Genomic DNA, 14,174 nt, shown 5'->3' on the forward strand with positions numbered 1-14,174 from the left:
CCCCCCCCCCCCGCGCACGAATTCGATTCGACGTTGCGCCGGCGTGCCCCACGAGTTGCGGCCGAATGCCGCTCGCCTCTATCCTTGTGAATTCTACAGGGTTCTTTTCCGCCGCAAACATCCGGACGGGCCTCTTAGCATAGTGAGGATGTCGGGAGCGTCTCGCGCGAGAATAGCCCGAATTTCCGCAGAGGGTTTCGGGTCAGGCCAAGAACGTCGTACCGTGAGTGTTTCGCGCTGCAGCGAGCGAATGGTGTCTCTAATCCTGCGGATGACGGCCAAGCCGTGACACGATTCGCCGCGTGAACAATGCACGAGTGCGGTCACTCGCGATTCCGACCTTGCATTCGAGCGCGCGTCTTTCCGTCGACGCTCGTTCCGGGCTGACACTTGAGCTATGAATCCGTCGCGCGCCCCGCCGACGACGACTCCGTCCCGTAATGGCGATTTCGATCAACAACTTTTACATTACCGTCGTCCAATTATTATTCTTTAATTCATAACACCATTATCTCTCTCATTTGATGCGGGAGAGCTTACTTGAATAATTTGTCGCAACAACGGCGCGCTCGGAATTTTTAATCACACAATCGTGCGTTCGAGCACCGCCTCAAAAGCGGAAATAGCATTACGCTCGCGCGTGGAATGGATGGCGTTTTGTATATTTTGCTCGTTCGAGACTAAAAGCGCGCGCGCTCCGCAGCGCGCCGAGGAGTCGCGGAAAAATAACATTTTCGACCGGAGATTGAAAATATGAGAGAGGGAATGTGGGAGGGAGGGGGATAAAAACGAGTTCAATGCGCTTGCGTCGGGGAGTCTTTCTTTCACGCCAACTCCGCCGAAAGAGAAACACTTTTCCATTACAAAAGGACGAATGCCCGACTCCGGCGTCGCGGAATTGTCTATTGACTTCTTCGCGAAAGATATCGCGCATCTCTCAAGCGTCGCGGCCGCGCTCGCCCGCTGATGAAACGAACGCTGAGTGCGCGCGCGCTTCAGGGAAGTGTGTATCGCATCAATATCATATCACGGGCCAACCTCGATATCACGTCGTTATCGACAGCGAAATCGGTATCGAATTCATATTATTTCGGCGGAACGGTAACACGAAACGCTACGGAGCCCGACGAAATCAAATTAATGGCGAGAATAATGCGCGCGTAGCTCCGTCGATGCGCTTGAATTAATCCCATTAGCAAGAATTAATAATGAGAATCATCGGTCGTTGTCGAGCGTAACGCTTGACGTATCGCGGCACACGACTCCGCGATCAAATCCGGCTGGCAATTACAATCGCGTCTTGATAGCTGATATTCGGCGATCGGGGCGATTATGCGAGCCGTTCGGGACGGCGAAATCATCGTTCCCCCGGGAAGACTTCGTACAGACCGGCCAATTGAAAGTCTCGGCGGCGAGAATCCGAACGCTTACGTAGACGTGCGTGAAACGAATGCGTACTCTCTGCCAAGATCCTTCTTCACGCACGGTAGCCCGACGAGGTGATTATGCTCCGGTGCCAACTGGATACCGTGCCAGGATCAGGAATGCCTCTGAGGGAAAGGTGGGTAAGGGAGGAGGGGGAAGAAGAAGAGTAGATGGTAGGAGCGAAGAAATCGTCAGGGCATAAGTAGGGAATTACGCGTGTCGGGTGAGTTACGGGCGACGATCGATCCCGAAATATATACGGCTGTATAAAGGTAAGGCCCTCGAGACGGCAAATCGAGGAGCAGATTTATCGCTCGCATCCGGCCGGATATCGTCGAAAATAAAGAGCTCGCGCTTTGCCACCCGCATGGTGCCGCCGTTCGGGGAAACTTACCGTTGCGTCGCGAATTGTTTGTGACGTCTCCCCCCTCCTTCCGAGCGTAACGCAGAGAGCTGTTCGCGCGGATGGCACGGATTGTCTTAATCAGCGGGTATCTAGGAAAAATATTTTCACGTGACCGAGTGAAAGTGATCTGTTGCTGTTTCGCAATATCGGAGGACGCTCTTTGAGCATCGAACGGTGCAATGCGTAATTCTGGATCAACTCAATAGTCGACGTTTTTACCGTGAAATAATTGAAACGAACGATACGTTTTATTTATAATAGCACGGAGATTTATCTTGATATATTCATATGGACGGTACCGAGCGAAAAGTAAAATTTCACGCTCGAATAGCTCGCCGGCCATTATAAGCAAAAATAGAGGAACGAGCGGAAAATTTTATTCGATAACTAAAGTTTCTCCGTGAGCTATTTCTTTCGCAAACGAAACGACCGCGGATGAAACTTTCACAAATTATCGCGTATATACATCCAGGCGGATAATTTGTTGAGGTTTTATTGAAATTCGGGCGAAAAATTGGTCGGAATAAATCATCGCAGATTAATATTTCAGACGGGGGCAATATGATCGACGTGATATCATATTTTTAGCTTCTATGTAGATACACCGGCAAACAAATTATTGCAAATACGGATTTCACGCGTAATGCATTTCGGGATTAATCCCGGCGTGTAGGTTAAATCCGTTAAAAATGCGATCGCAGCCGTTTATAACGGCTTCGATTAAGCCGTGCGAAATCTTTCCCTTCGACGTCACCAGCAAACGCTTATTACAACCCGTGACAAGTCAATTTTTATTACTTATACGTTTGAGTGGCATAAAACATATATTTTTTTTAGAATGGAATTACTACGGATTTAATAAGGTTTGACGAAGCATGTCGATAAATAAATATTAGAGTTTCCGCAAAAAGTCGATCTTACGCGGGATCATTGCGATGTTTCGTTTATCAGTTTCCAACAGCATGTCAGCTGCGATAGTCGAGAATCGAAATTGTGCGAGGTGTACGAAGTAGTTTCGCACGGAGCGAGATATAGCTGTAAATACCGTTATCATGTTGCTTTCTCGTTTCCATCGAGATGGCTTCGAGCGATGCCCGTGACACATCTCGCTCCCCCGGTAACGCATTGCGCGGAATTATACGCTCCGTCGTTTATCGGTATAATTATACGCCTGCCAAACACCGCGAAGTTTCAACGTGCCGAAATTTTGTAACGTGCAACTTTACCCGCCAAACTGATTCCGGCCTCCATTCACGGAAGTTGGGCGCGCACGCTAATTGCGTATTGTTTTATTAAATTAATGCGCGAGCTGTCGTATCAAATTGGCCACCTTCGACATAATTACGTGCCTGTTAGTTAACGTAAAAAAAAAGGAAAGCGTAAAAATAGAAGAAAAGGTTGCACACGTACGATAATGTGTGCCAAGCACATTTGCCGATAACAATATTGTTTACGAAATCGGCTGCTGAATACTGAAACTCGCAACGCGAATAATTATATATTTACACACACACACGCGCGTGGGGAAAAAATGCTGTGTATGAATAGAATTTCCAACAACGCACGTAATTGAAGTAAATCTTCTTGATTCAACACAGCGATATTATTAAAACTAACATATCATACATTGTTTTAATAACTCAACTAATAATTTTAATGATATTGCTATTGAATCAAGAAGATTTACTCCAATTACGGGCGCTACTGGAAATTCTATTCATATAACATTTTTTCCCATGTATATATCGCAACACGAGATCAAATTATTCAAACGCGATAATCGGATGATTGCTCAAATTATATCTTTCCGCAGAGAAAAAAGAAAGAAAGGGCTACTAAATTCAAGTAAATAATTATTACAATATTATTTACCAAATTTTTTACTTGGATCACGTAGATATCACTTAATTAAAATAAAAACTTGCTAAAAAATATCGGATTAATTATTTACACGAATCGTCAGCACTTCTTTCCGTGTATTATTACTCAATCGTCTCAATTATCAACATTTTCTGACGTCTCTCGAAGACCGGCCGAAGCTGGTTAACGCGAAAAGCGGCTTTCCACCCGCGAGGTACTAATATCGGATCGCATAATCCGAAAGCAGCGAGCGCTTCCGGCGGGTTCTGAAAATTTTCACGCACCGGCGTGCAGCGGCAAACGCGCGGAATCGAAAATGCAGCGGTAGCAGCAGCGCCGGCGGTCTCTGATTACGATCGCTTCAGAAATATATACCGTTTCACCATAGCAGACAACTCGATCCTCTTTTTACACCCTCTTCCCCGAGTCTTTTTTCCGTGAGCATCGATTTATACGACGGCGCCGGCTTGGAAACGTATCGGCCGCTATATAGTTCCGCATCCACGCGTTGTCACGCCAGATGCAACGTGCGCGCGATGCAGAAACGCGCGGTAGCCGTAACATTGTTCGCCTCGACGTCGGACTTCGATGCCGTCCGACAAAGGAATTAATCGAATTACACCGGCGGCGGAAAGAATATCGGCTTCTAAAATGGGTAGCGTCACACGGTTTTCGCCAGGTGCGAAATGCAATCGCACGGAAATAAATCCTAGTCCACGTTCATCCGCCATTTCCTATCGCGTCCTCTATCGGATACTCCGAACAATGGCCGCGGGCAATTGTTTATCGCGCCGAAACGATGACGTGAAATATATTATTCAGCGGCGCGCAGCGGACGCATTTTCGAGTTCTGTTTTAGTCCGGAACCTATCGAACCGTCACCGCAGGTCTGTTCATCGCGTTCTTCCGCCACGCACTTTCGATATGTTTGAGACGAGGCGGGGAATTCGGGAATTGATGCATTTTGATCAGAGACTATTTTTGCGCGCGTTCACGGACGACGAGTGAGCCAGAGACGGGCTTGAGCTTCACCGTATACGAGGGGAACGCGCCGTTTCCGAGTTTGTGTTCTCGGCAAAGTCTTGATCATTGATCTGGCTCCTTCTTTTATATTTGCCCGGGATAGCGCACGGAAGCGTGCACGATGAAATCCACCGGGGAATGTTATACCAAACGCGGTCTCGCTGGAAATTGTGTTTCGCTGTTTGTTCCTCTGTCCGTTTGGGAGCTGACATTAATTTAACCTCGTACGAAGTGTGTCTAAAAAGTTTCACCAACGCGAACGCGAAACAAAGACAGATGACGTTTGCAGAACTGAATTCTTACCTCGCTGTAACATTACGCGCCGCGTGATACTTGGCGGGAGAAATAATACAAGTGTCAAATAAAAGCGCCTTAATGCTGCCGGCAAATATTGGATTGTATCAAGTCCTGCGAGAGCACCGTCGTCTTAAAATGATTTCGTGATTTCCGCCATCCGCTTGTTTACACGCCGAGCAACGAAAGGATTCTAATCATGCCCGTGTGTCACTCCGCGAGATAACGAATCACTCTTCTTTTTCCCGCGTACTTTACTTAGGGGCCGTTCAACACTCACGTCACATCACGAGGGGAGGGTGGAGTCTATTAGCTTGCGTGATGGCGAGGGGGTGGAGGGGGAAGTAAAGGCCATGGAATGTCACATTAGACGGCATAAATTGTAAATATGGATGCACGTGGTTATCAACTTTGTTTATATTCGTGACGCGTTTCATTAAATTTGGTGAAAATTTTCAAGTTCTGACATGGTTCTGTGCTGATAATCAAAATGTTAATTTTTAGATATTGATCCTTTTAAACGAAATTTTTGACCGTGTAATACTGGAAGGGGGTCTAAATTTTGTGACGAAACGTGACGATAGGAAGGAGGAGGGATAAAAATTATTCGAATTTCGCGTGACGTAATTGTTGAATGGGGCTCCTTAAGAGGTCTCCGTGTCGCTGGCACTAAAGACCGTTCCAAGATATATATCAGGGTTCAAGGTTTCTGTAATTTTTCCGCGATATCGAACACTACAATTACATGAACTTGACTCGGAGCTTTATATCGCGCGACGGATCGTTTCGTCGAGATATCCATGGAAAACGGAAAAACTGAAAATGGGGCGGCGGGTTCAGGTTGTGGGTCTCGAGGTATACCAGACGACAATGGTCTCCCAGTGAGAACTGGCAATTTCTCAGTTCGGCGAACGGCCGTGGAAAATTGAGGAACTATTTTCACGCGCGGTACGTCACCCCATCGTGCACCAATGGTAGCACAATGCACCCCCGTCCAATACGCCCCGGCCGTATACGGTGTACCGGCGCGCGATAGCCTTGCACCACCACTATCGGCGAAGCATTTCGTCGTGACGATTTTTTCTTGTACCGCGTGAAATATAGCCTCGATACTTCGTCGAATATACAGGAATTTAATGGTTTCGCAGAGAGTGAAAAGTAATTTTCCGCCGGGACCGTACGGACCTCGGGGAGACGCGCTCGAAGGGTATCCGTCGCGTTTGCACTAAATAACTTCGCGGAACAGCTCGTCGCGCAGGTGAGCCGGTGAGAGTTTAATTTCGACGCCTTGAACGAAGAAGCATGCCTTCGCGTCGAAGCGAAACAAGCAGGCGGGAATGGATGTATGAAAAATTACAGCGTCTGTGTACGGTCCGCGCCGCGACCTTTCGAAGTATAGCGCGTCTAGTGAATGAATCTGAAAATAAATACCGATAAACAGTAAAGCCGATGCATTTTCTCCCGGTATGAATAATCTGGCAACTTGTTGCGAGTTTTAGGCGAGACGTTAGCACGTCGAATACCGCGATGTTCACCGCGGTGACCACTGCTATAATACTACCACATCTCATTAAATTATACATAAAATATAATTAATTGCATCGAAAACATAGATTATGCGGCCGGTAGAGGATCGATGAACCGAGGTGAAAGCTTGGAATTACATTTGTTATAGAATATTTAATAATCTAATTTGCTCAACTTTTGTAAGTTGCAATTAGAAGAAGATTGATCGTTGAAGAGTTGAGATATTTACGACGAAAATTGATACGTGACGACTTTTTATACGTGTTCCTTGAGATTAACGTGCCATTTCTCATTTCCATAATATTTTCATATTTGTGTATTTATCTTAACTTTGTTTCAAATTAATATTGATTATTTAGGTAGTGAAATAAATGTATAGAAATGTAATTTTACTTGATAAATACTGAGTGGCTCCTTTGATGCGCCACTGAAAATACGACACTGAGCCTTACAATATCCTTTAAAAAAGCACATCCGTCGAGATATTATTTATATCATTCGCTTATCTAACCATATTTGATCGTATTTTTTCTAATCTCGCAATTTTTACGCGGAAAAACTCGCTGGCTTCGAATCTCCGAAAAGAATGAACGTACCGATGGAACAGTTTACGCGGCTCTTGATTTGCTGTCAGTCAATTTGCTGCCTGTCATATTGCTTTTTACGAGGATAACCGCGTCAGATCGCAATCTCCAGCCGGTAGATTTAACGCGTAATTTTGCAACCGTGCGTGTATACGCATCACGACATTTGGCAATTACCTCAGCACGTACGAGGATATAACGTTGCCGGTTTGCTCGGTCGAATACTCTTGGCGTGGATGACAAGCTATAAACGGTATGAGCGAGAACCCGCGGCACACACTAAAACGCGTTTCGAGACGCGTTTTTGGCCGTCAAACGTCTAATACATCGGGAGTTTTCGAGCGGGATCGGGCGAACACTCGTTTTACTTTATTCGCCTGTCTCTGCTGTGAGCGCGAAATGAGTTTATCAGCTACAACACGTGACGTGAAAATCTCAAAATGAAGGCTACCCGGCTGTAACCCATTACTGTTTTTACGGCTTTAAAATTGCTGTCACACACTTAAGTGTGTTCATTCACCTACCAATCAATGTCTTAAACATCGGTTTGTGTGCCCGCTAACTAACCTCATTAGCCGCTCAATCAGTCTATCGATTTATCATTATTGTACTAACACATTGTACGCGTTACTAGGAAACGTTGCGGCTATGCAGGGAAGTTAAATACCTATATCCATCACGAGACAAAAAACAATGTCCACTTGCGATGGCGGGTATCGGGAAAGGTCGTATTTTACTCTCGAAATTTCTTGGAGTGGAATCTCGCTCGAAACGAAATGAAAAAAAATATTTTCACCCAAAGTGAAAATACTGAAATAGTGGAAATACTGTCACTCGAAATCGCAAAAGTGAGTGTCTCACTCGAGCTTACAGTGGATTTTGACACGATGTGAATGAATGTTCCGATCGATTAGAGTGAATCTGCTTCCACGACGGTGGAATACATCAGATGTATTCCACTGTACTCTCTTCTAGTGTACTGCAAATTCAAGTGTGTTATTTTCACACACGTAAGCGTCTAAAAATTATACGTCTGACTGTAGTTTTCTTTTTACATATTTCTTGCCGTTTTAGGTTACGTCAAATTATAAATTACGACACGTCCGATTGGGTCGAATTGCATAATTTAAAACGACAAGAAACGTACGGGAAAAGGCTGAAATAACGCACTTGGATTTGCAGTATGAAAATATTCACTCTGATTCACTCTGCACGAGTGAAAAGTCACTCGAGTGTCTCCCCGGCTGTCACTTTGCTTTTCCGGTGGCGTGCCTTTAAATTTGACTTCAAGAGGTTTGGAGGATACGCGTGTGCGGGGAGAGTCACCCGTAATTTCATTAATAGCTACAGCCCCGCGACAAACGAATATACTGGCGTTTCTTGTTTGCGCTTTCTTTGAACGGTTCACCGGGGCGACGTGTGTCTTGCCCCGAGACAATGGCTAGAGGCGGGGCGAAGTGTAAAGGGCGAGGACAGGCCGCGCGCGTCATCAGAGTGTACCCGGAGGACGGCTCTATCCCTCTTTTCATTGCCCCTGCAGTCTGCCAGGGCTGTTTAGCCGGTATGCCACTGCCCTGCGGGGGCGGCGGTAAATACACGCACCGGCGCATATTTCGCGGAAACGCTTTGGCGCTTTCGTGCGTTCCCCGACGAGCGTATATACATATATATGTACATTAACGAACGATACCATCGCCATGTAATATTTGCTTCGGGCTTTCTCGTTTCCCTATTATCGCCGTTAAAGCCAGACGACGTGACGAGAGGGGTTGTCGTTCTCCCGATCGCTTCGACGATTGTGATTTGCGCCACCGCTCTAACACCATCACCGCCGCCGCCGATTGTTACGCGCACGTAACCGACGATCTGCTTATCTGTTGTTTTCCTGCTCGATAGTCCGCAAACTAATTCCGGCAAAGTGGATGGCAGTACGACGCCTCCTCTCATCGATCCATCGCCGTGACGCTTAATTTTCTTCCAGTGTATTTATCGAATCCACCCCGAACCCACCGCGCCGGCATCCTCTAACGAATTAATAGCGCGAGTACGAGATAAATTTTCAGTGACACGCGGAGCGCGCGCGCGCTATGTATGCGCGCAGGCCAGGTAAATGAGAGTGGGGTGCAGGTAGGACGAGCGACGCGAAAGCGAAAGGGATGGCAGAACGGTTTCGTTCCGCTGAAATTATGTCCTTCCGCCGTGCGGAATCTTGCCACCTCGGGATCCAGGCGCGATTTAATTAAGATACGAACAATCCGGGAGGACGAAGGAGGCACGCCCGATGGAAATATTGGAAAATATGAGGATCGTGCCGGCGTCGCCTTCGTCATCGTCTGCACTTTTCCAACGCTCGGCGGTTACTGCCACCGCATAATAATAACGGACATTCTCAGGATCGCGAGGTGAATACCGGGTCGATAATTAAGCGGCGGGGCTTCTCCGCCGGCTGTGTGTAAGCACCGCCGGAGAGGAAAATCCGCGGCCACGAGCAAAACAGAGATCAGGAGCCTCGCGATGATCTCGATCGAAAGCGATCGCGTCGAGTTGTATGCGGAGGAAAAGCGAGCGCGGACGAATTGGCGATCGTATTCACGGCGGGCGGCAAATACGCACACACAGCATAGAGATCAGGCGTATTAAAGGGTTTCCTAAAGCCGATGACGAACTAGATAACGTAAGGGTGATGATCCTGAAAATGTTATGTTACGTAAACAGTGACACGATCACGCTATTCTGTTTCTACATCTCGTGCATATACATTTTATGTAAATGTATGTGCGATATAAGTGTGAATGCGATGAATGTACGATATTCTATTTTACTATATTTAATGGACCTAGCCGAGACATATAAAAATGTTTCTGCAAACTTTTCGTAACTTTTTAAGCCTCTAAATTTCATTGAAAGGGTGTAAAAATGTTCTTTAAAAATTTCCTGGTTGCAGTATCGACGCATTCGGTATGTACAAGCTGCAGGATTTCTGTGTGGGTCAGATGAATATTTACGCTAACTGACAGTGAGGTAGAGACGTCAATATTGCAATTTTTAATCGTTTTTGTGATATATTGAGCAATGCTCCATTTCGTTTTTGCGCGTACATTTATTGTGCAAGAGCATTTATAATTCCGCATCCATTAAGACGTAAACTTTTCAGAAGAACATTAGTATCCTACCGGTAAAAACAATATTTTAAAAAATCCGGATTTTGCCCATTAGTGGAAATGTAAAAAAAACATAGTGAATCTTATATATCTTTTGACTTGCTGAACACGATGGTGCTATTAGTTTTCGTTGAAAATGTAGGGAAACAGTTCTGAGTATTCGGAATCGCGTGAAAGATTTTTCATCATTACGTATTTCTATACCGTTCTAAATTCTCAACCGCTCTCAGGGCCCAGGGACGACGAGCATGGATGTAGCAGTTTCCTGTGCCCTCTTTTATTTTGTATTTTTTGTATTTTATGTATTTTTTGATTTTTTGTGTTTTTGTATTTTTTTTTGTATTTTTTTTTTGTATTTTTAAATCGTTCCATGTTTTGAATTTTTCTATATTTCTGATGGCCTTCATATTCTTCTTCATCCCTTTGTTCTCCATATTTTTTTAATGTTTTCATCATTTTTCTCGAATTTTTTGTTCTCCATATTTTTCAAATGATTTTTTTGATTTTCGCATCGTCAAATAAAAGCAACATGTACTTGCTTTGTGCTCAGAATTATTTCTGTTGCCTATTTGGAGCTAAAGATACTTTTATTCAGTTTTCTTCGTCCGATTCATCATCCGTTTCATAGTTATTTTCTTTTTATTACAATTTCCCTTTAAAACTAGTTTTCTCAAATGATTTGTTTCATTTTGTTTCTGAAGCATTCTGTCAATTGTGGCATTGCTGATTTGTGAATTATTTAAAAGAAATAATATTATATTCGAAAAATATTAAAGAACTTTTATATTTCGATACGATATTTAATATACAATTGAAATACATTTTTTTTTATTGAAAACGAAATATCATTTCCTCTAAATAATATTGCTTTCTTTATCAAACAACATGGCTTATTCAGTGAAATAACATTTTTATTCAAACAAAACGATATTTGATATTCAATTATGTTGTTTATATTAAATAAATTCAGATCAAACAAAACGTATAACTAAATCCATAGAAATTTCTTTTTCTATGTAGAATCAATACATTGGCCCGTATTCTGAACTCTCTTTTATCGATAAAAGTGCTTCTAAAAGTGGCTTAGGAACCACCTGATTGGCTGAAAAGCCACATTTAAGGCACTTTTATCGATAAAAGAGAGTTCAGAACACGAGTACATTATTTCTCGTTGTAGTCTTCTTTATTTTAAAAGTAAAGATTGCGATAAATTTTTCAAATTGATCTTTTATATACTCAAAACTATGACAACTGTACACTGTGTGTGTGCGTATGTGTGTGTGTACGTGTTTATGTGGATAAAAATACATTTATAGGTATTTAAGTAAGGGCATATCAGAAAAGTTTCTGGCTCCCGCTGTGCCGAACTAAGCCCGCAAAAAAATAAATATGCCGGCGAAGGATTAACTTTACGGCTCTCGCAAATATTTCCCCTTCGCTTTCCCCGTTGCTAAGCATTTTTTACGGTTTGTTGTTTCAGTCGGCACGATGTACGTGTGTATGCTGTATGCTATACTCTTCCTCAAGTTATGGTCGTACGTGCAAGTGAACATGTGGTGCCGCACGAGCATCCGCCAAGCGAGCGCGGCGCAGGGCAGAGTAAGACGTCGCTCGCTGTCTTATAACGGTCTTCACTGTAAGTACAAACTGATGTATACGTAATATGCCTCCATGTGCCTCACCGATCGCTTCAGCACCGTGTTTTACATGCCGTACGCACTTGTCACGTATTCTCGACGCGATAAACAAGCGCAGTGCGATATCTAATATACCGGCACGCGAGCTGTATCGTGCAACGCGCACGATCTCACTTTCTTGGAGGCAAAGGGACCCAAAAAAGTGGCGAGAGCATACAGAAAACACGAGGAAAAATAGAAAAAAGACTCCCCCCTGCCCCGGCAGCCTCGCACCGGCGCTCCATGGTTTACCTCACGTGCATTATCCGCACGCGAATCGCGCGGTGAATCTGTTAAAAGACTAATGGCCGCTCACGAAAACTTCCGATTCGCGGGAATGACCTTTCGCGAACAGCCAGCCGGTTGCGTTCCTTTGACTTTTTTCCCTTCTTTTTACAGACACTACGCGCGGTAACGCACCGCCGAGGGTTATACTTAACGGATTCGTTCGGGCGGCAGCAGCCGAGTGACGTAAATCTTCGTCGTAACGAGCGTCGACGCGTATATTCGCGGATAATGCACACGTCCAAGTAGTGCAAACACGTCCTACGAATCGGTAATCCACTGCGTTCGCGGTATTTGCCCGCTCCTGAAGGCTCGCGTGTGCAGCGTCGCGGTACACCACATGTGTGCGGTCCGTTTACGTGCACGTATATATGCGCGCATTCACCTATCCGCATATATGCGCGCAGGGGGGGGGAGGAAATAATTTCCACCCAATTTAAACTGACGATCGGGTCCGCCTGTGTTTCCGGTGTCGGACGCATCGCGGTATATCGATTATTCACGGGCCTGACCGGTAAAGTCAAATTATACGAACGGCTTTTCCCCGATGAACCTCACCAGCGCGCGCGCGCGCGCGCGCGTGCGGAGTATTAACCCTTCCGCCGAGCCACCCTCGCAGAGACACCGAAGCGCCGAGAGCCTGGTGCGTTTGCACTTTTAATTGTGATTGCGCACACGATCGATCTACACGACGGCCGGCGCGCGACGGAGTTGATTGGCGCGTGTGTCGAATGGATTTGGATCGTCCGATGCGTGATGATTCATACGATGTCGTTATGCGAAAGCCCGTTTTACGCCGGGCGTACTCGAAAAGGGCGGAGAAAATTAAGGTGAAATATCATTAGATCGTGGAAGCAATGGGCGGCTGGAAATCGCCCGGAGCTGCTTTTGTACGCGGCCTTGCGGGATTATCTCCCCCCCCCCCCCCTCCCCNCCCCTTCCCCTGAGAGAGAGAAAGAGATAAGGGCTGTCGATAAATTTAAATTTCATTAAATCTGAAAACAAAATCATAAAGAGTTCTTCGTTAGAGGAGCTTTTTCTGCGCGCTTTGTAGAGGCGCGCGCGAATGCCGCTGATCGCAAAAATACGAACGCGATAAGCAAAATGTTCACGCTTCATCGAAGCGAGAATTTCCTCGTGGACGCGCAATTTCCAACTTTCCTCTAAATTTGGCGTCCGCCGGCGCAGACCGGTCCAGCTTTTTCGCGGCGCTTCGCGCCGAAAATTAAGATAGATATTCCCCGATATATGGACACCGGGCGTAAAGTCGCGTTCGACTTCCCCGTTTTGTTCGCAGCTAATTAGGCCGATTATATATCCGAGCGTCCTCCCCGGGGGGGGGGGGNGGGGGGGAGAGCGTCCTAATTACGACGCAAAAAGTGACGGGGCTCGATATAATTATCGAGTGGCTGCGACGCCTCTCGACGTTCATCGTCTCATCGCGAGTCGACGGGCCGATCGATCGATAGACAAATGCAATCGACAAAAGCCCACCTCGGGACTCCGTTATTACGAGTAGCTCGTGTAATCTAGCGCGCGCACGGACGCCGTGTAATTTTCGCTCTCTCTATCTGGGCCCGTGCTCCCGTGGCACGTCGTATTATTACGTCCCCGCGTAATGACGACGTGGAGAGCCAGCCACGGGACCTGTAACGTAGCCCCACGTATACGCATCGCGAGGTAGGGACCCACCCTTTTCCTTCGTCACGGCTCGATCGATCAAGAGAAAAATGAAGCTACGTTGGCTCTCTCGCGCGGCGACACGCGCAAAGAAAACTGCTATCCTCCTTGATTAACGTGTCTCTTCGTTTTCTCATTGTTCTCGGAATAATTCAATAATCAAGCGGAATACTTCGTTAGAAAATCGGGATATGATTACGCCAATTTGGAAAGTTCAAGTGAATAGGGAGACGAACAAGGTAAATTGGCGCGT

General features: G+C 45.8%; 1 protein-coding gene across 1 annotated transcript in view; it reads left to right on the forward strand.

Moving 5' to 3' along the window:
- Window positions 1-14,174, forward strand: part of LOC106747317 (diacylglycerol O-acyltransferase 1) — a 102,642-nt gene that overhangs the window by 55,581 nt on the left and 32,887 nt on the right. Inside the window, exon 6 of the mRNA XM_014624716.1 lies at window positions 11,761-11,916. Within this exon, the coding sequence (XP_014480202.1) occupies window positions 11,761-11,916 (156 nt within the window). The remainder of the gene's footprint in view (window positions 1-11,760; window positions 11,917-14,174) is intronic.

This window comes from Dinoponera quadriceps, unplaced genomic scaffold (assembly GCF_001313825.1).
Source record: "Dinoponera quadriceps isolate SergipeBrazil2010 unplaced genomic scaffold, ASM131382v1 scaffold2305, whole genome shotgun sequence".
NCBI classification, from domain to species: domain Eukaryota; kingdom Metazoa; phylum Arthropoda; class Insecta; order Hymenoptera; family Formicidae; genus Dinoponera; species Dinoponera quadriceps.